Below are 22333 nucleotides of genomic sequence, written 5' to 3'. Positions count from 1 at the left end.
ACGCCCGTATTCATGCTCCAGAACTTGTCTCTAGTATTTATTTCTTTTCAAAATGAAAATCATCTGATTTGTCAGAAAAGGAATATGTATGACTGTCGCATGCAGTTTTGCCGTACATGCATAAATACAGTTTGCAACAAGTAATAATTAAAAATATAATGATCCGCTATTACAGTATGATTGGACCAATCAAGAAAAGGAAAACAATGATCAGATCAGATCAGCGGTGGAAATCAATGTTCCACAAGGATCAAAAACACCCCTTGAATGAAGACACCTGGATCATAACAGTCAATGAGTCGCAAACTAAAAAAACACAGAAAGCAATTAAATTTATTAAAGTAAAAATAATAATCATAGACAGTGATGCTGCAGAATATAGCTGTTACAAAAATAATGACATAAATTACTTTAAGTATTCTTAGTAGAGCTCAGATGGCCCAGAGGTAAGAACTCGTGCATCTTAACCGATGACTTCGGGTTCAAACCCAGGCCAGCACCACTATACATATGTGCTCAATTGTGTTTATAAGTCATCTCGTGCTCGGCGGTGAAGGAAAACATCGTGAGGAAACCTGCATGTGACAAATTTCATAGAAATTCTGCCACATGTGCATTCCAGTAACCCGCATTGGAACAGCGTGGTGGAATACGTTCCAAACCTTCTCCTCAAAGGGAGAGGAGGCCTTTAGCCCAGCAGTGGGAATTTACAGGCTGTTACTTTACTTTACTTTTAAGTATTCATATTCTGATCGTAATGACTTTGCTTGTACGACGACTCACGTAGTTGGGATGTGCGGTATGTGGCGTGGCAGCGGTCCAGGATATGCTTAAAATCTTGTTATCTATTACTTCAATCGTATGGAGTCGGGACGGCAGATTGTATAGCACAAAGCCTATGTCTACATTATAAGTAAAGTAGCTATTAAGAACATACTATACATAGCAAACATTGAAAAAATATAATAATACTCACCGATATGGTGATGTATTGAATTGAAAGACTTAATCGGTGGAATTTGAGTGAATTTTTTTATGTGCATAAATATTGAACTATATATAGAAAGATAAAGAAATAAGAGAAACACAAAATAATATTGATCGAATAATTCAATAGACGTTAATTTAAATCATTTTACAATTAAAACTGGAGACACCTTTTTATTTTAAATGTGTATTTACGTATATATGATTTTTTAATAAAATTATTATTTCATTTGTAATAATTCATTCTCTTAGCCATTTCTGTTCATGGTACGTTTTAGCAATGTTTAAAATGTGTAAAAATACAATAATCTTTAAAATGTTCAAATTTTGTTAAATACTGGAACGTTTAATTTTAAAATCATATTGTCTGCAGTCAATATTATATATATAATGTATTACTACTGACATACCTCAATCGAGCTCTTCGTCGAATTTCTAATTTGTTCATAAGACTAACTCCACAGAAGGCCAACCTAGCGTCGCTCAGCGCTTAGGAGTCAGTGTTCAGTGAGTGCGTGGCCGCTGAGCGTAGCGGGCGTGTCACGTGACGGTGCCCGTAGCTGTCGTAGCATTCGTAGTAGTATACGACTCGTAGTAGCTTGTGTTGACTCAATGATGTTTGTGGTTAAAGTTTATTGCGGAAGCCTCGGTTAAGATTGTAAGTATAAAAGTTCGCTCGATAATAAAACTATGTTAACATGTTTTATATATAAAGTCTTAAGAATATTGCGATGATAAGAGACTATATTTGATTTTATAGAATATAAACTTGATAAATTACATTGCAATTTATATCTATTTATATTTATTATATACATTTAAAAAATGGTATGACGCGAAACGTTTTGTAACTTTCGAGCCACGGTAAAGTTCAAAAATAAATTACTTAAATAGTATATTAGCGATATTAAATCATCCAGGTCAAAAATGAGAGGATCTGGATAGAAAATATTAAGATCTATCATTAATAAATAAAACTTGTGGAAAATAATATTTAGTTTTTAAAATATAATAAAAATTAAATATTATTTATCACAAGCTTTATTTATAACACAATGTGAATCCCTTCAAAATATACAGCTTAGTGACTTTAAGCTTTGACAATATATTTATATAGTTTTATAATCTATAATTAGTTTTGTTTTGTGAATAGATGTAAATGTGTCGAGTGTGTAACTAGATGTGTCTGACTGAAATATTGTTATTTTAGTTAGTTCTAAGATTACTTTGAACTCTCAGGCAATCACACGAGAGACCTTTTGAGATACGAACTTGTTCATTTCGACTCGTTTGATACATAGATCTTGTAATTAAAATTAACGCTAATTCATTGAAATTATTTAAATATAGTGCAACCTACTTATTTCGTTTTTAGAGCAGTCCTGACTTAATTATGTCATATCGGTGTACACACAGTTGCTTGACACCGGCCCGTGATGTCACCTCGGCTGCAGGTCATCTTCGCACACACCGCGATCACTACTTGCACCGTCTATCCATACGGCTCTGAAAGGGATCAATTAGTCAATAAAAATATCCTTTTTCTTTTACAAGCACTTTTACTGCTATCACATACACAGCCAGGTACCAACTCAATAATCACATCTGTGCCGTCTACTTTATTATTATATATACAAACTTTTTGTATAAATACACATAAAGATATGTAAATGCCTACTGCCGCTTTGGTATCGCAAAACTCAAATCTCATTAATCGAAAATATCTTATACACCGTTCAATGCGATCACGCGGTCGAAGGAAATTAAAACGGCCATGACGAGGCAAACTTACAGCCGAAGTAATTAAACTTATTAGCGGCCACGATTTATTATGAGCATCTAGACATCTTGTTGCCTGTTCAGGGCGCCTTTAGATTGAGTGAAATATATATATATAGAGCTATATATATGCTCACTTGTGAAATTAAAGTGTAAAAAGAAGATATTATTAAAGCACGCGATGCTTTGCAGCAAATATCTCGCATTCTATACAGACAATGCGCCGCCACCGGCACCGAGGCGTCGGTTGTAACGCCGCCGGCCTCAGCGCGACCGGTCTCTCGGGCTCACTCACCAGTGTCGTTGCAACACCACATTATGGAGATGTACTACAATCCTAGTTAATGTTGAGCGCAGTCATTTGAAACAGGTGACAAATTATACTCTGACCTTAGAACTTGGCGTGTACATCGCTCGTTCTAGCTCTCACTTAGAATCGGTTTATAAAGCGAGAGAGTCAATAAAAAATTGGGCATTGATATATAGAGGGTGTAAGAAATACTATTTAGTTTAGTATTAAAGTCAATAAATGATATATCAGACGGAATAATGGAGCGAATAAATAAATAAATGACTTTTTTCAGCAAGGTCTAACCACTGAGCTATTTCCGGTCACACAACACACAATTAATCATCAATTGCTTGTTATGCGACCTATAAATACTTATAACATAGTAAAGTTGGTCGTGCGGTGTGCGTACGTACCCGGTGACTGCGCGGCGCTAACCCGCAGGCACGCTCTCGGAAGCATGTGTCACGTCGTCTAATTAATATTCATTGCTAACTTCCACTATTATCGCATTGAGCAGATTCGCTAATCTCAGTATAATGAGACAGGAGCGAGGTATAATTATGTGCGACACGGAATTACATTCGTGAGACAGACACTTAATGAGTCTTAACACTCGTGCGAGCGATCGGATTCCTGCTCGCACTAAACAAAGGACTCACTGTTAACACACTATTGTACTCAAAGAGCTGTTTAAATACATTATAAGAATTTGTAATTATAAATTACAAGCCTTTATTATAATAAAAAAAAAACGAATACTTTTATCAACGTTCTCTAGTGAGACAGTAGAATCCGTCCACTAGTGTGTTGGATAGTGGGATGGATTCTACTGATTATTTTGCGCAGAGATTGGCCCAGTCGGTCCTTTTTAACAATTTGCAAAGAACAATGTTGCCAAAATCAACTTTACGATGAGTTATGTGTATGAATAACAGCCAGGTTATTACATAAATGTGTTAGGTTGCGCAGTCGTAGCTGGCTGGCGCTACGGATATTTGATTATTCCGCGCGCGTAGCTCTACGCACACACGCACCTGATTCTGTAGCTCCGTATAGTTTATCCGGTGAATATTCTATAAGGGCGCGCTAAACACGAGCTCAGATTTACATTTGAATCTTCGGCGCCGTGTACGTCCAGACGTTTTGTTCGCTTTGATTTGTCATTCACTTTGTGTAATTTGGGAACACGGTGGCGACCTTTACCTTTTACATATGTAATGCGCTTCGCTGTCGAGCCCCAAAATTATGCCTTTTAACTGAAATCAGATATTCCAGTTGTAAAAAACTTAGTAATGATAGACCTGATAGGATTAGTTAAGCTAAGGACATTAAGCGCGCTGTATCACACAGCCTCACAAGTGTTTTTGTTTTAGCTAGGCCGAGTGTTGTCGCGGCGACGAGTCGGTACCACCGCGTATTATACGAGAGTGGGGTTTCACATCAAAGTATTATATTCTATAAATTGTATATATAATTTGAAATTCAGGCTGGTATGGATTCTGGATACTCAAGCCAGCCTGCATGGGCTCGGTCCGTTGTTCCCCAAAGTCATAGAAAATGTCGGTAGTCGCAGTTGTTGCTTTCTTCATAAAGATATTAGTTTTCTTTGGTCTACGGGTTCATACATAATACATTAATAATTGACGCAAAACTTCCAAAGTTCAAAGTTCAAGGTGAGCCCTTCATACAAGTGACGGCTCTATGGTTTATTTGTATATTGTGTATTTCGTTAAGTAAAGCTAATAATGGAAACGTTACGAGCGGAAAACACTAACACAAATGAAGTAGATATTCTAGAAGCATTTGATTAAGAAAGTTGTACAAACTTAAAGATAAAGATAATTCAATCTATACCCTTATAGTCTATACATATAATTATAACATTTAAAACATGTTTAATTCACAAATAGTTATTTACTTCGGACCAACAGTTTCCTGGATTTTAAAACTGGAAATAACCCGCCACGGAACACTTGCGAGTGAGATGTCGTCATAAAAGCGCTCGCCTGAGTGCGTCCGAAGAGATCGCTCGGCTCTACACTGATTGTTATGTCTGTCTGCATTTTTTTTTATCCCTTCATGGTATAAGTTCAATTAAATATATTTATGTTTATACATTTATATTTGCCGTTTTATTACGACCGTGTGTTGATCTCCACAAAAGTTTTCGTGAACCGCACTCAAAACTAATACTTGAGGCGCGTACCGTTAAACCTCCCGCCTTCTATTTCCAATAAAAACTCTGTCAGATAGTGATATATCGCACTCGACTGCTTATCGGCTGCTGTTCGTATTATTTATTACATCTGATGCCTCAGACGTGTTGCGAGTTAATTTACACGGATCGCCCGCGCCGTCCCGCGCGCTGCTGGGTATTTTGAATACATAAATTTGATTGATTTTTGTGTTCTAATCACATTGAAAAATTTCTCCTCACTCAGTTGCTGCCGCTGCTCCGCACGTCCGGCGCGGTTCATTCGTTTCTGTCGAGAGTGCTCGCTGACCAAACTCACAAAAGTAACTTAATTAGTTCGACGAACATTATTGGGTCTATCCCAGAGTAGACTAGTATAAAATATTATAAAATGAATTAAGCTAAACGTAATTATAGCAACATTTAAAATTGTACTAGAAATAACCTACTTAAGATTTTGTTATTTAGTAATACAGATGAATTTACGTATAATTTATATAATAAAAATTAAAAGAAGAATATTATTTTAGAAGTTAATATAAATGTCGCCGCTTGTTCGTGTACAGTTGTTGTGTATTTGTGGAGATTAGGATGCAGTATCAGCCCGCATCTCTACTTTATTTCGTGTCCTCTGTTCAAAGGTTTTCTGACAGAGATCATCTTAGCGATAAGACCGCCTTTTGTACATACATTCTTTTGATTTTATTATTATTTCTGTGTGGTATTTTACCTGTTACACGATAAAGTATATCTGTTTTGTCACATACCGTAAATAAATAAAACATTGCGAATGAATAAAAGTTATATACGTCTGAGCGTCGCGTAGCGTCGTTTGATTTGTTATTCGTATTAAATGGTTAGCTTAAAATGTACATGGTACGTATGGAGCCGCAAAGTTGTTAAGACCGTTAATTTAATTTGTCTCGTAAACAGCCAACTACACAAGCGAGCGCCGCAACCCTCGCGTCTCGGAGACGATATTAATTACTGTACCGGAGCCGTGCGCGGCGCGACGCTACTTCTTACCTGAGTTCCACCTCTCTGCACGCTTTACGTTATATACGAGAATGTGCAATAAAGCCAAATTATCCTTGTCTCTGAATTAACTTGTTGTTTAGTAAAAACTATTTGGGCATTGTAAAAAAAAAAGGTTTATTTGTTGATAAACCATGTTACTCCCAGAATAAAAATAAAAAGAACTTTATTCAAGTAGGATGTTGCGAGTATTTCCGCGTCTTTTCAAATTATTAAATTCGACTGAGATGGTACCCTTTTCAAATATTTAAAATACAACGTTACGTCACTTAAGTACACAAATCAAATCAAATCAAAATAAATTTTATTCAAGTAGGCTTTTACAAGCGCTTTTGAATCGTCATTTTACAATTAAGTGAAGCTACCACCGGTTCGGAAAGTAGATTATACCGAGAAGAACCGGCAAGAAACTCAGTAGTTCATCTTTTTTAACATTTAAAAATACAAAGTCATGTTAGTTAAATACAATTATTTAAATTAATATATCCTGCTTGGAAGTCAACAGGTATTAGCTCCACGCTTTTTTATCATCTATAAAATCTTGTATCGAATAATATGCTTTTTCTATCAATGTATTTTTTACAAACGATTTGAATTTACTAAACGGAAAAGTTAAAAATGTCACATATAGATATATAACAAACATAATGTTGTCCGAAACACAACTGGTATCAGTTCCAACCGTTTTCGTCATCTACTAATATACAATCTGTTGCATTGATCTCGACGTTGATGTTTGTTGTGTCGCATTATTTAGTTTTAACAAATGAATACAACTTTTAGACACAGAAATGCTGGAGTTATGAGAAAAAAAAATACATCCGACTCGATAACTTCCTTCTTTATCGAAGTCAGAAAACCTTTGAGGTGCAGATGACTTGATGATGATGATCTTATTTCATCAAAAAAAGCATGTAATTAATACCTGTTGACTTCCAGGTAGGATATATTAATTTAATAATTGTATTAACTTAAAAATTAACTAACATGACTGTATTTTTTTAAATGTTGAAAAAGAGTAACTACTGAGTTTCTTGCCGGTTCTTCTCGGTAGAATCTACTTTCCGAACCGGTGGTAGCTTCACTTAATTGTTAAATGACGATTCAAAAGTGCTTGTAAAAGCCCACTTGAATAAAGTATACTTTGATTTTGATTTTTGATTTTGATAAACGCCACTGTATTAGCGGTTAGAACGCGTGCAAAGTTTGCGGGATCCGGACCTGTGACGAGACTACTGACTTGTAATATGTTTTTTTAATTCACCTCGTGATCCGTTATGAAATATCGTACGCTGCATCTGTCTTATGAAACCTATCACACGAGGATATGTAAAATAGCGCAATTAAAGTGTTATTCTAATTTAAATGAGATGAGCAAGGATTGGTTTCATACGATCAAAGAGTAAAAAATGTATGTAAATTTGGGGCGAGTCTCGGTGTGATGTGAGATCTAATATCCAGGACATCGGGAAGCCATGTTTCTCTGGTCGTATTATGAAGCGTAGTTTGATGCGAATCCTGTCCATTAAGATAAACATCAAAGTGAGATCGTTGCACAATCGAGTCGGATATTGAAAGTGAGAACTTCGAGGCTGAATAATTGATCAGAGCGGCGCTGGGCCGGCAGCGCTTTGCAATACCCTTGAAGCGCTGTTGAGCTGTCGATGCAATTAAACCAATCTTGATGTAATATGCAACCTCTGATACTTATTGTTAGTCAAGATACTGATAATGATCGCTTCTGGCTATTGATAGAGCCGACGACCCGGTGGTTACAACAATGGATCTAAACCGATGATTGCGGGTTCGAAAACGGACAGCCGTTACTGCTCAAACCTTCTCTAATAGATAAATTTGTAGTTATGCAGTCGATAAGATTTTTTTTTGGAAAATAAATGTGAAATTAAAGATATGGCATTAGACCAGGCCTAATAACTTATATAAATACCGATATCTAAGTCATTAAAATTATTATTTTGAAAGTATTGGAGTTCAGCACTCGCATCGCACAGAGGTCGCGACCAATAAACAATCACGTGATGTGTTTGTCTGCATACGGACCGCGCCGCCTGCAGCCGCTCGCCGGGAAAGCGCACACCTCGCAGGCGACCGCCTGTTGGCTTAGTTACTGTCGCTCTCGCCAGCCTATAAGCTGCATCTGCGGAGATATTGAGTTCGTGTTTCCTTTGGAAAATCGTTCGTATCGTTTTGTTATCTATTGTGTTGCACGCTCCGGTTCACTATCTGAAATACACATAACAATAACGCCGTATGTTACGTGTTTAAAGTGCCGTATGTCTCTTATATTTACGAGCTGAATTACTCTCCATGACGAATTTCAAGTTGACTCAAATAAAATTGGTGTTGATCAAGAACCATGTCTCTGTCCTTTTTGCGGCACTTTTTACAAATATTCTATTTTTGAACAATTTTTATCCCTATGGCTTATTTTTCTGAATGGCTTTCTATTTACTTATACATAACATATTCTTGTTAAAATTTATCTTCGTACATGTTACATGAGTTCGAATGGAACCCAAACGTTTTTAATAAATGAGAATACAAGCAAAGTACTCCCCCGAGGCGCGGCGGTCGCGGCGGCTGAACGGTCGGCGTGACGCGTGACGTCGAGCCTTATTGCGACTAAAGGTTGAAACCCGCTCTACGACCGCATGACGTCACGGCTACTTGCTCACAGACACGTAAATGTCATCGAAATAGCTTGTATTGTATAACCATTAAATTTGATCAAACATCCTAAACTTCTGCGATGTTTTGGTACATGCAACTCTGCTCTCATCAATCAATATTAATATTATAAATCTTTAATTAATTAATTAATTATAAATAAAATATAGTATGACACAAACTTGAACTCTAAGAAAGGACAGGCTACATTTTGCCTGACGCACGACCACCACCACACTAAGACGGAAGCGAAGCCGCGGGCGGCTAACAGTATGAATATAAATAAAAATAAACAATAGAATATAATAATCACATTTGTATAGACGACCTTTGAAGAACAACAAGACAGAAAAACAAATGTAGAAAAGATTGGATATCTCGACTCGCGAAACTAAATTTACATAATCATTTCTTTCATCTGCTGACCGACATTTTTCACGTCATGTTAAACTTGTTCTGTTATCCTTAATTTCATTCATGAATATATAAAAAAATAATTATTATTTACAGAGAAAGTTTTATTCTACTTTAAACAAATATTATACAAAATTGAATCCTATAATGTGCTCCTAATAGGTACATAAGCATGCCACAAAGTGACTCAATTGCGTTACAAAATCTTATTATGTACTTCTAAAAGTGAAATGAAGCTTTAGTTTCCAACATATTTTTACAGAATCTTATTAAAGCAAAGTTAAGTGCACAACACAATCGAACGGTCCTTACGAACTCATGCAAAGTGCGCGTAATCAGTCATTCAACATCCGCGGCGCATAATCATGTCCGCTGCGCCACGGGAGACTCCGCGCTAATGCCGCCGCCACACTGTATGATTTAGATAACAGTAATGCAGTGCGCTGTCAAGATTTGCTTAGGATGACATTAACTTAACTTTGAGAAATGTAAACTCGCGTGATTCACATCATTCAAAGGTTAAGCTTAACACATCAGAAAATATATTTTATTCCTTACAACTAAAACTAGCCTCTATTAAAATCTACATGACAGTACGTTCCTCTGCTACAAGCTAGCATCTGTCGCAGTTACTGTGTTTGTTATTTTTCAAAGAAATGGGAGACAATAAATAGTAAATTTGTACTGAAAGTTAAGTTGAATTCATCGTATACTTAAGTCATGTTTGTCTTAATAAATACGAATATTACAAAGGCACGCAAAACATTTCCCTTCTTGATGAGCCTATGATGTGAGCCTATGATGAGCCGTGATAGCCGTGAGCCGTATATATAGATATGTAATGTTTTCGACGCGATTTGTCCTCTATCGGTCGGCACGTGAAATATTTACAAAACACTTAATTGTATGTTTACTTCATTAATAAACAGTAAAATCAATCAAATCAACAAAAGTAATTTGGTTGCTGTCAATGGTAGTCAATGATACGGAACCCTTCGTGCGCAAGTCCGACTGGAACTGGGTCGTTTTTTTTAAAAAAGGTTTTTACTTTTAATTTTTTCTACTAAACTTACGACAATTACATAATTCCGTTTATTAGCGAAGAAGATTTAATTTTGAAGTCTACGAAAGCATTTGTTTGATTTTTGTATTGAGGTGTTCAGTGACGTAAATTAAAAGAATCCATTGAGAATTGTAAAGTGTAGTCAAGGCCCGTAGACTATAATATAAGTTAAGTTGAGAAAGTAATAATTGAGGCATTTGTTGTTGTTTAATCACACTTATTATTGTTTGCGCTGTAGCGTTACTCACGAGAGCCAACACTCAGCCGCGATGCTAATTTAGCTAAGCCTCGCATTACTTATACGGCGCGTCAACACAACCGCGCGCCTACGAATGTAAAGAGGACGAATTGAATCATTTTGTCTTAGGCGCTGAGGCCGAGGGCGGGCGCGCCGGCGGACAGGGGAGTGAGGTCTCATCGGTTTTTATGTGAGCGCGGCGTCACTGTTTTGTTTAAATTATCTTTTTTATTCTTAAGTATGTAAATTATATGGAAAACAGCTGCTGTTTAGTTTCAGATTATTTTAAACAAAACACCGAGGTTGATTCAATTATTCATTACAATAAATACCATGACATGTTTAATTTAGCTTTGATTGAGCGCTGGCTTAATAATTACAAGTACGCGACAATAGGCTATTTGACTGTTTTATATTATTTCGTAGAAGTTAAGGAACCCAGTAAAAGTTGTGTTTTTTATTTCTAGTACATATTTAATGAAAAATATCATATTAAAAATTCCATATTTAAATAGCGCGCAAAAACGCTACTTGGACAATATGGCGCCGCAATGGGGTTGATGACGTCACTGTCCTGTATTTTTATATGTGGTACATAGGTACATATAGTAGAAAAGCAACGTTTAGAAGAAAGTGACTTCATCATATGCCCAGCCAATCAGGAGCGTTTTGTGTCACGTGAAAAACGTTTGAAAAAATGCATTTTTATTTATGGATTTTTGAATAAATTAAGTGTTATTTTCAACTTTCGTTAGTAAGTAACCATTTTTAAACTCATAATATATATTGATTACAATAATTCACAATTTATTTTTCACATTGACAAATAACCTGTTACAATTAACAACAACAACAACAGCCTGTAAATTCCCACTGCTGGGCTAAAGGTCTCCTCTCCCTTAGAGGAGAAGGTTTGGAACATATTCCACTACGCTGTTCCAATGCGGGTTGGTGGAATACACATGTGGCAGAATTTCTATGAAATTTGTCACATGCAGGTTTCTTCACGATGTTTTCCTTCACCGCTGAGCACGAGATGAATTATAAAGACAAATTAAGCACATGAATCAGCGGTGCTTGCCTGGGTTTGAACCCGCAATCATCGGTTAAGATGCACGCGTTCTAACCAATGGGCCATCTTGACTCCGTTACAATTAATAATAAAACGCATTTATTTAATTATCTTTTTCAAGTAGCTTAGTTCGATAATTTGTTTATCAAGGCTATATTCTTTCATTAAATGAGTACATTATTCTTTTTATATAAAATAAACAGTCTGAAATAAAATTTACAAAAGACACCGTTAAGAGCAGTCATGAAATTTTATTGCGTAGGATCCAATTGGATCGAGCGACGAGGCGTTGAAGTGTATTTTGTGACTTCATTTGTTCGTATAAAACAAATTACATTATTGAAAATTACACGTGAATGGCATAATTACATTATGCTGTACGGAAAAATGTATTTTCTGTTCCTTTATAAATGTAATAATATAAAGAAACCAAAGGCGTTCGCTTCTGTCGAAGCAGTCGTGTCGTGAGGAAATAAGGGAATTCAAACTTGTTAATTTTCTCTGAGTTCGATTAAGTTTCTTATATTAATGTCCAATTTATAAATCTGTCGATGATTAAATAATTATCTCAATGAAAAAATATCTGTGATACAAAATGTCAACCATTTATCAATTTTATTCACAAACGCCAAACGCCAGAACATTGCTCTGTACAGCTGTATTTCGGTTTGCTGAGCGAGTGCGCCGTGTGTTGTGCAATGTACACTTGCCTGCAACTCTTAGGACTTATTTCATATCTTTTTATTTCACATATGGAATTTATATGGATCTGTATTACCTTGCTAATTCACCAACCTTGCCCTGCGCCTTTTATCAAACGACTTCAAAAAGGATGAGGTTATCAATTCGTCTGTATTTTTTTATGTTTGTTACCTCATATCTTTTAACTGGGTGGACCGATTTTGATTTTTTCTTTGTTTGAAAGGTAGTGCTTCCCCCGTGGTCCCATTTTACACCGGACACCGGCTCCAAATATAACAATAACTCTAACTACGTTATATAATCGTAAATCGACTTTTAAGTAGTCAAATTTTTTTATTTCAGAGGACTCTAAAAAATATTTTGAATACGCAATTATTTTTATTACTTTTTAGTACATATTTATTTGTTTTAAATTAGTGTTTTGTTTAAAGTCGGTTTTTATTCAGTTTATATGTGATAAACATTTTAATAACTCAGTTAAAAATTTTAAAAAATATTTTCTAATTTAAAAGGCTCAGTGTGCGATGCGGTGGGCATGGCGGCGGAGAGGGTCGTACCGTTGCGGGCGAGGCGGCGCGGTCGGGCGCGTGCTCACCGCGGCGCTGCTGGTGCTGCTGCCCCGCCCCGCCTCGGCGCCCGCCGTCTCGCCGCGGCCCTGCGCCGCCAATCCGCTGTGCGTCTGCCGAGCCGATCACTTCGCCTGCGACTATGTGCCGTTTCATCGCTTCCCCGACACCGGTAAATACATTAACTACTTTAATACTTTTACAATCATTATATTTCAATCATATTAAATACCTGCTACAATTTTTTTTTCCCGGCTTACTAGATATACATACTTGTGTCACAAAGTCAACTGAATTGACGATTTTTATCCTAATTCACTGAACGTGAGATAATTCCGATTACGTAGTTATCGAAAATACGTCTAGACATTTGCTTTGAACATAGCCTGGTCGGTTAAGGTTCACATGAAATAGCCAAAGAAGAGCAACAAAGGAAATAAATTAGAGTTATAATAAAATAAATAATTATGCAAGAAGTGAGAGCTTAGTGTACTGGTGGTGCGAATAGAGGCGGGCGTGCTGCATGTGGCGGTGTCGGCGGCGCGGCTGGGCGCGCTGGCGGAGGCGGCGCTCGACGCGCGCGCCCTGCGCACGCTCGTGCTCGTCGCCTCGCGGCTGCACCACATCGAAGCCTCCGCGCTGGCGTAAGCTGACCGCCGTTTGTTATGAGTGTAGCGCCTTAGATTTAACGAACCATATATATAAAATACATAAGAAATTTGTTTACAGATCAATGGCATCCAGCCTGGCGTCACTGGACTTAGGTTACAACGAATTTACAGAGATCCCAATAGACGCGCTTCGACACTTGAAAGTTTTGAATTGGCTGAATTTACAAAAGTAAAAACTTATTTTTATCGTACTGAAATGTTGAAACTACATGTTTACCATAAGAGTCTGTAAATGACAATATACTTAATGGATTGCATACCGCGAATTCATTGCACTTTATTACTTAATTTATTTCTAAATCTATTCACCACTGATATAATAGATAAATATATGCTTCAAAATATTCAATGGACTTTGGACAGATAGAAGGGTAAATACATTTTATTTGTTTCAGCAATTATATAAGCGATTTGGACCCAAAGACAGATTGGGGCGGCCTCGCCGAATCGCTAACTAGTTTGTCGCTCAGTAACAATCACATATGTGTGATACACGAGGATGCCTTGTCGCCTCTTCGGCATTTAGTTCAGCTGGAGTTGGACGGCAACCGACTGCGGCAGTTGGACGCGGGCGCGCTGCCCCCCTCGCTGGCGCTGCTGCGCCTCTCTGACAATCTGCTATCGGACCTGCCCTGCAGAGCTCTGATGCTGTTACCGCGCCTGCGCCACCTTCACTTGAGAAACAATATACTGCAGCCAATGTCAAACACGACTTGTCGAAACGAACGTTCTAAAGTAGACTCCCTCGATTTAAGTAACAACGAGCTGACCGACGGCTTTTACTTTGAATTTTATCATAACCTTCAACTGAAGCAGTTGGTTCTCGATCTGAACGACTTCACGACGGTGCCGTCGTTCGTGCTGGACTGTGGTCGCCTTGAAAAGTTATCGATGTCTTACAATAACTTGCAGCACATATCGGAATCGACTTTGCACGCACTTAAGCATACTTTAGAACGATTGGAATTGGACCACAACGAGCTCACGACGCTCCCCGACAGTATGCGTGAGCTGGGCCGGCTTCGATATTTGTCCCTAGCCTACAATATGTTGGAGCAAGTGAGAGTATTGCCGCCGAATCTGCATACCCTCTCGTTGGCCGGCAACTTTATTACGACTATTCCTGTTAGCTTAAAAGATTTGAATCCCGCGACATTAACATATTTAGATCTGGGCTACAACCGCATCTCATATATAGTGATTGACTCGTTCGGAGCTTGGTCCGAGGGGCTCACCACTCTCAGCCTGCGCGGGAACAGGCTGGCTCAGTTAGCGCTCGGCTCGTTCCCGCCGCTGCCCCTGCGCGAGCTCGTGCTCAGCTTCAACGACCTGTACTATGTCGAAGCTGGCGTGTTTTCCAATTTGACACATTTGAGAATCTTAGAATTATCATCGGCTCTATTTAGCGGCGAGATATCGACCCGCTCGTCGCTGGGAGCTCTGACTTGGCTCGGCTTGGACAACAACAACATTCATTTTATATCGTCGGACGATATGCTAAATTTTCCTTCGTTAGAATATCTCAATTTGGATTTTAATAAAATAATAGAATTTCCTAGCGAGGTAACTAAAAACAACGGAAGCTATAAACTAAGAGAGCTAAGGCTATCATACAATTATATAAGTAAAATTAATTCGGAGTTTCTTGAGATTTTGATCGAATTACAAAGTGTCGATTTATCTTATAATCGCATGAATAATATAAGCGAACGGAGTTTCTACAATTTGCGGAACTTAGTTTATTTAAGTTTGACTGGGAATGTTATAGAACTAATTGCCGATGAAGCTTTTGCTGATCTTCCAAAAATAGAAGTTTTGGATTTGCAGGAGAACAATTTAGTCGAGTTTTCAACAAAATATTTTGCAAATGTATCAAATAAGGATACTGATTTTGCAGTTAATGTTAGCTATAATAAAATTACATCCCTTGTCGGCGGGCGCCCTGCATTTATTAATATTTTAGACGTATCGCATAATCTTATTGAAACCATATCGCGAGATTTTTTTAATTCTTTAGGAGAACAGATTCGTCAAATTTTCCTCGCTTACAACAGAATTACGTTATTAGATAATTCTGCTTTCGGATCGTTACCTAATCTAAATATTTTAAATTTGCAGGAGAATGATATAAGCATAATAAAAAGGCGTACTTTTTCGGACATGCCTTCATTACAAATTTTGGATTTGTCACAAAACAGAATAGGACAACTGTCCGTGGAGCAGTTTCACAGCCTACACAGATTAAAACTTTTGCGCCTAGACAAAAACAAGCTGCGGGCGCTGCCGCGAGACGTCTTTAAAAACACTGTCTTAGAGTATTTAGATTTGAGTAATAACCAGTTGGCTCTATTTCCAAGCAGCGCTCTCACTCAAGTAGGGTTCACGTTGCGCCGCCTCGAGCTCTCCCGTAATCGCATCGAATACCTCGACGCTGCCATGTTCCACGCGACTGCTTTCCTGCACGAGATGGGCCTATCGCATAACGCCCTCACTGTCCTCTCAGATAACACACTTGCAGGGTTGCCGCGACTGCGTCGCCTAGATCTCTCTTTTAACTTAATTAAAACTAACTTTAAAGAGCTTTTTCACAACGCTCCTCGTTTGAGGCGCCTCTCGTTGGCTAGCACCGGCCTCAAAGGCACACCACATCTTCCTCTGGCTAACCTAACCGAATTAAATCTTAGTGGAAACTATATCACTTCGTACAGTGAAAGTGATGTGCGCCATCTTTCAAATTTAAGAGCTCTCGACATTGCTGGAAATAAATTTACTTCCCTCCGCCCCGCAATGTGGGCATCCTTACCGCAGCTAATCTCCCTTGACGTATCACAGAATCCCATAGTACGAATACAGCGGGGTCTCTTTGATGGTCTGACTCGGTTACTTTACCTCAGAATGGACAACCTACGAAATTTAGAAACAATAGAACCTCGCGCGTTTCGTGCCTTAGTCTCACTCAGATCACTTACTTTGGAATCACCTACCGGTGAAACTAGAGATTTCCCCATTGCGGAAGTAGTGTCTGCCACTCCTAACTTAGAAGCGATGATTGTTAAAATACGTAAGGAAATATTAGATTCTCAATTGTTGACATTGCGAGCGCCTAAACTTCGATCTTTAGAAGTAAGCGGTTCGATGCGCCGCGTGGCTCCCCACGCCTTCGCTGCACTCGGCCGGCAACGCTCTCTGTCTTTGCGACTAACCAACTCCGCTGTGTCAGAACTTCCCCCCGGTCTCGTGCGGCCTCTTGTTCGCATACCTCATCTGAGTCTCGATTTTACTAATAATCATCTTGTTAACTTTGGACCAGCAGTGTTATACCCAAATTTGACCGGTTGGAATCGTTTCGCCACAAAAGTTTTACCAGGTGTGTATAACTGTGACAATTGCCTACTTTAGTATTCTATTCTCCACGTAAGAATTTCCCATTTTGTTGTCAGGAGGCCTGCTACTCGAGGGAAACCCACTTCGCTGTGGATGCTCGGCATCCTGGGTAGGCGCGTGGCTGAGGCGGTGGACGAGTGAAGTGGGCGGCGGCACGAGGAGTGCGCGGGCGGCGGCGCGGCGCAGCGCGTGCGTGACGGGCCCGCGCGCGCCGCCGCGAGCGCTGCTCGAGCTGCACGCCGACGAGGCCGAGTGTCACGCGAGCGCGCTGTCCAGTCGTGCACATAGACTCCGCTCGCCCGGTTTGGTGTACTCCTTCGTTTTAGTGTTCAGTGCAGTGCTCTCACTCAGTTAGTATTCAAGGGGCACGATTTTATGACGATATTATTCTTTTTTATATTTATATAATGGTAGCTTCGAATTAAAACTAAGGAGACATTTTGGTTTAATACCAACATTGAAGATGAGCTGGAGCTGACATTTTCACGTGAAAGCTCTGAGGAATTGTGACTGCGTCCTGTTTATACTGTTGAATTGTACATAACACTTGTAAATATGTGTAGATATCTAAATTAGACTTTTATATTATTAACGACAAGAAGAGCGGAGCCGCGTCGGGCGCGACATCGAGCAACGAAACCTATATATATTCTGTTATTTCAGTTCCGATGAAGTTTATTACACGATTAATTGTTACGCGACAAGAAATATTATAACGCCTATTGAATTATCTGTAATTGTTTTGTCCTTATGTACCTGATTGAGTATTCTATAATGCAAAGCTCAGGTGACTCGTTTGTGAGGTATATTAAGTTTATATAGTTATATTGATCATTGAGTATGTTATGTTTTATGAGTTTGGGTCCACTGACACAGTCGGTTGGTTTGTAAGCAATGGAATGTGATGAGTCGTGACGAGTAAGACTTAAATAAATATTTTTATAAACTTGTAGAGTTTCTTTTAAAATCCTGTTATTTTTTTAAAAGTAACAAAATGAGTACACAATTTTTTTTTATACAAACTATCAGACAATTTATTAAAAAATTGAAGACTAAAACAATACAGTTACAATTAATATATCTCCAGTAACAGAGCGAGGGTAAACGGTCGCTAATTGGCTTATTTACGAGTATTTAAATATTTTGCGGACAGATGTAGTGGAGATTATATTTCACTTAGTAATGAAAAAAAAACAACGTATTGGTGTAGACAAAGTATTGTTACATAGCGCTGCTAACTCGATACCTACTCTCGTAATCAGAAACCAAAGCAGCTGTGCTATCCGCCCAGATGATGTTTACGAGACGTTCATGAAAGTAGCGCTGCGGCGCTTTGTGTGTGTCATTTTATTAAATGATTAATAAAGTCGCCTCTGCATTTTTTGTGTACGCGTACAAATATGAAGCAAGTGACGGCGACAATATATCGCGAATAAACGATGCGATGGTCCTTAAATTGTAAGACTCCTCTTAGATCATAAAACCAATAATTATGATTCAGATTTAATAAAACGTCTCATTCGAGGGGAGACAATGATGCGAGATGCTGATGCGAACTCTCTATTTTGTAAATGTTAAATGTATCACGAGACGGGAAAACGGTGTTAGAGAAACAGGTCACTCGCAAACGATACAGGGTTTGAATATTATAGGCAATATTTTTTATTCAGATAATACACGACTTTGCGCTCTGAATTATTGTAGAAATGAATAATAAATAAATTCTAAAATCCATATGACTATACTTATATCTTACTGGTGTCTAAGGCCTACCCTTCGTTTGCGGATAAGATTTTGGAGCATAGTCTACTACGCTGCTCCAATAGATATATTATACAGGTTCTCCAACGATGTTTTCTTTCACCGCTGAACACGAGATAACTATGAACACAAATTAAGCGCATGAAAAATTTGTTGTGCTTTTCTGAGTTTGAATCCGTAATCTCGATTAAGATGAACTAACACTGAGCTATCTGGGTTTAACCAATGTCTGTTTTGGTATTTGATGTAAATTACAAATAAATTGTACTTTAGACGGACGCAATATTTATTTGCAAACTCGAGATTAGAGGAACGTCGATCTAACTTCCTTTGCCCGACTGCGTGTAGCGGCGTCTACATTTGTTGTTCTTTAAAATTAGTAGCGCATCAAAAAATGATAATTAGGCAATTAATGAAAAATAAAATGTAATAATTAAAACAAACAATCGAAACTACTTAATTGCCCGAAATGAGCCAAGTCGAACCGAAGCGAACGCGGGTTTCCTGGCGGCGCGGACTCGTGCACTTCGCGAAACACTTAATCATATTTTTAAATTTTACTTCTTGGTTTCTCGACATTTTGTGGACAAAAGTAGCTCGAGGAAGCTTTTTTTCTTTGAAATACTATTTTTAGTTCGAATCCGAGTTACATCCGCTTCGCTGAATTCTTATAATCGATTTTTATTAGAAAATTTCATTGTCTCTACACGGCTTTCCAATTCCAGCGGCGGTTGTCGACTCATCGAAAAACTTATTTGGCACAAACTCAACTTCCATTCAGGGAATTTAATTTTATATTACCTTTCTTTTTTGTTTTTGCTTTTACAGTTTTACAACGGACACAGACTGTAAGGGGAGAGCCACGAATTAAAGACCATTAAAGCGTTTTTTAAAAAAGACATCCTTTTATAAAAAGTTGGCGTCACGGGGAGCGGTCATATTGATGCTTATTGGAGGAATTAATGCTTCAAGAAACCAGAGTCACATAAACATACAATTTTACTTATATACTTTTTTATTATTTTTTATAATATATTAGCAACAAGGGAGTGTAGAGCGGCGGTACAGAGGGACAAGAGAGCGACATGCCGCTTGCCATTACAGCTTCAAAGTCGGACCTATTCCTAAAGGGCTACCAATTATTTTTACACACATGCAAATTTAATATACTATTTTTCACATTTCCTTATTTTCTCCAGCCTTAATAACGAACCTACATTCCAATTGTAGCACTAAACGAAGCGGAAGAATGATGTACACACAGGGAGCAAACATATCGAGTTAAATAAACACGCTGCCGAGCCGCCACACGCTCTCAGTCTTACATCATTCGAATGAAAATATTTTCACAGATTTGGGGAACAAATACACGGGTATTTTGTTTAAGTTACAAAAATATCTCACGAGTTTCAAGTACCCTTTTGGACTCGGACACGCCCCGTGACAGATAAGCGGTGCGGTGTGACAGAGCCGGCCGCCGGGCGACATGTCACGCCCGCTGGGATTACACCGCGCACGCCATGTTCCACCCTATCTCGAGCCGGCAAGACACAGAGCTTCGGGCTCGCGCCGCACCGCATGAATGTCGCGGGTTAATACGCTCGCTGCTTAAACTATTGTGTGGTAAAAGAATAAATCCCTCAGCCGAGCAGCCTCGTAACATAATCTACATGGATACAATCTAAGTTAGGAGCTCTCTCGTGCACTTCCCCAAAGAGAACTTACCTACTTTGATAGTACAACACGCTCGCATTAAAGTGAGCTCGGTGCCGGTGTAATTAGCCTTATACACGCGGGATTGAATACTAATGAAGTAGTTTACGGCATGGTGCGGCGCGGTGCGGTGCGGTGCGGTGCCGTGCGGCGCGGTGCGGTGCGGCGCGGCGAGACGCGATGCGACGGACGCCGAAATACCTGGCAACTAATAAATCCCTCGCAAACCTCTTGTGCATCGTTGAGCTTGTTTTTAACCCACAAATACCGGAGAGCTTCCAGTTTGCGATATTACCTTGCTTTGGACCCGCTATTCCGCTTTCATTAAACTCGGCTTTATATTAATATCGCACCTGCATATATTTCACCGTTTGGAACTTCGCTTACAGTAGTGGACTGTACTATCGTTTGGAAATCAGTTGGAGTAAAAATAATAAAACTAACATGTTTTAAAATGCTTTCGGAAATTTAAAAATGCACTAAACAAACGGGAACAGGGAACGCCTCGTAGCGATCGCGCTGCGAAAGTAAAATTGTAATATAATTGAATATTGTTATTCCGGTTTGATATCGTTCGCTCTTCATGATCACTTGCGTTATACAATTATTTGAACTAAACAAATTTGCCTTGTTCGACGCATATTGTGCAAAACTTATTTTTATTGTTTTTTTTTTTTTAATTTAGTTCATGTCCTATTTTTTCACATTTTTTTAATAAATAAATAAATAAATAATAAATATAAGACAACATCACATACATTACTCTGATCCCAATGTAAGTAGCTGAAGCACTTGTGTTATGGAAATCAGAAGTAACGACGGTACCACAAACACCCAGACCCAAGACAACATAGAAAACTAATGGTGATCTACGTCGACTCGGCCGGGAATCGAACCCGGGACCTCAGAGTGGCGTACCCATGAAAACCGGTGTACACACCACTCGACCACGGAGGTCGTCGTTTTGTTTTTGTAGATGTTGTGATATTATTACAATATCAAGATATCCACATCAGATCAAAAAGGAAAAAATACAAGAATTATTATTATAGTTAATGACAGTGTGTGCTGTTAGCAAGATCAACCAACTATTTTCTACTTTCTTTGCTTTGTATTGGAGCCGCCTACCATTTGTTAATACTAAAGAGACGTAAAACCAGACCTTCACTCGAGACTCGAGAATCGACTTATAAACACAAGTCTAAGTGGTCACTGCTGTCCGCGCTGTACCTGTAAAGCGCCTTTGCTCCTCGCATACACTAATTAAATCGAAATCAAAATATGTTTGCGACCGACATTGTTATAAACCCTATAGCTTTAATTTGGAAACTACTTTTTATTTTTGGACATTATTTTCATTAAGAAATAATATATAATATGGAAATTACATTATTTATATGATGCGGCGGCGCATTAATGATTAATTTATTTCTTGGTTTCAATGACACCGAATAATAGATAATAAAGTGTGTATCGATACACAATAATAAGGTAAAGCAACTAGCGAAATAAATTCATATTCAATTAAAGCAGACTTCTGTTAAAATAAATATTGTTATATATAGATTACTGTATAGCAGCCGGCCTCGATTCTCCTGTGCAACGACGCTCCTCATTTCCGAAGTACAAATATTGTTATAATATATAGAAAAACCAAGCAATGTGAAACTTAGTTTAATATGCAGTTTGAATGTTTTCAATATTTAATTTTAGTAATATTTTATTGAGTTATATTCAATCCGTCATTATAAAATACAGCTGAATAAGAAGTGCA

General features: G+C 38.3%; 1 protein-coding gene across 1 annotated transcript; it reads left to right on the top strand.

The window, feature by feature from the left end:
- Positions 1-1520: 1520 nt before the first annotated feature.
- Positions 1521-17998, top strand: LOC124530133 (chaoptin-like). The gene is made up of 6 exons (XM_047104141.1): positions 1521-1645; positions 12977-13202; positions 13539-13674; positions 13760-13870; positions 14097-17068; positions 17142-17998. Exons 2-6 carry the CDS (start codon positions 12989-12991, stop codon positions 17438-17440), a joined length of 3732 nt encoding a protein of 1243 aa, XP_046960097.1. The 5' UTR covers positions 1521-1645; positions 12977-12988; the 3' UTR covers positions 17441-17998.
- The last annotated feature ends 4335 nt before the right edge of the window (positions 17999-22333 follow it).

This window comes from Vanessa cardui, chromosome 5 (genome assembly GCF_905220365.1).
Source record: "Vanessa cardui chromosome 5, ilVanCard2.1, whole genome shotgun sequence".
Classification (NCBI taxonomy): domain Eukaryota; kingdom Metazoa; phylum Arthropoda; class Insecta; order Lepidoptera; family Nymphalidae; genus Vanessa; species Vanessa cardui.
Note: the sequence above shows the minus strand (reverse complement) of the source record. Positions and strands in the feature narration are given on the sequence as shown.

What these genes read in the sequence shown, in the direction of transcription:
- LOC124530133 (XM_047104141.1), top strand. Translation starts at nt 12,989, where the DNA reads ATGCGGTGGGCATGGCGGCGGAGAGGGTCGTACCGTTGCGGGCGAGGC. An exon ending in ATCGAAGCCTCCGCGCTGGC is followed by an intron (nt 13,675 to 13,759) that starts GTAAGCTGACCG and finishes ATTTGTTTACAG; the next exon opens with ATCAATGGCATCCAGCCTGG. An exon ending in CGCCACAAAAGTTTTACCAG is followed by an intron (nt 17,069 to 17,141) that starts GTGTGTATAACT and finishes TTTTGTTGTCAG; the next exon opens with GAGGCCTGCTACTCGAGGGA.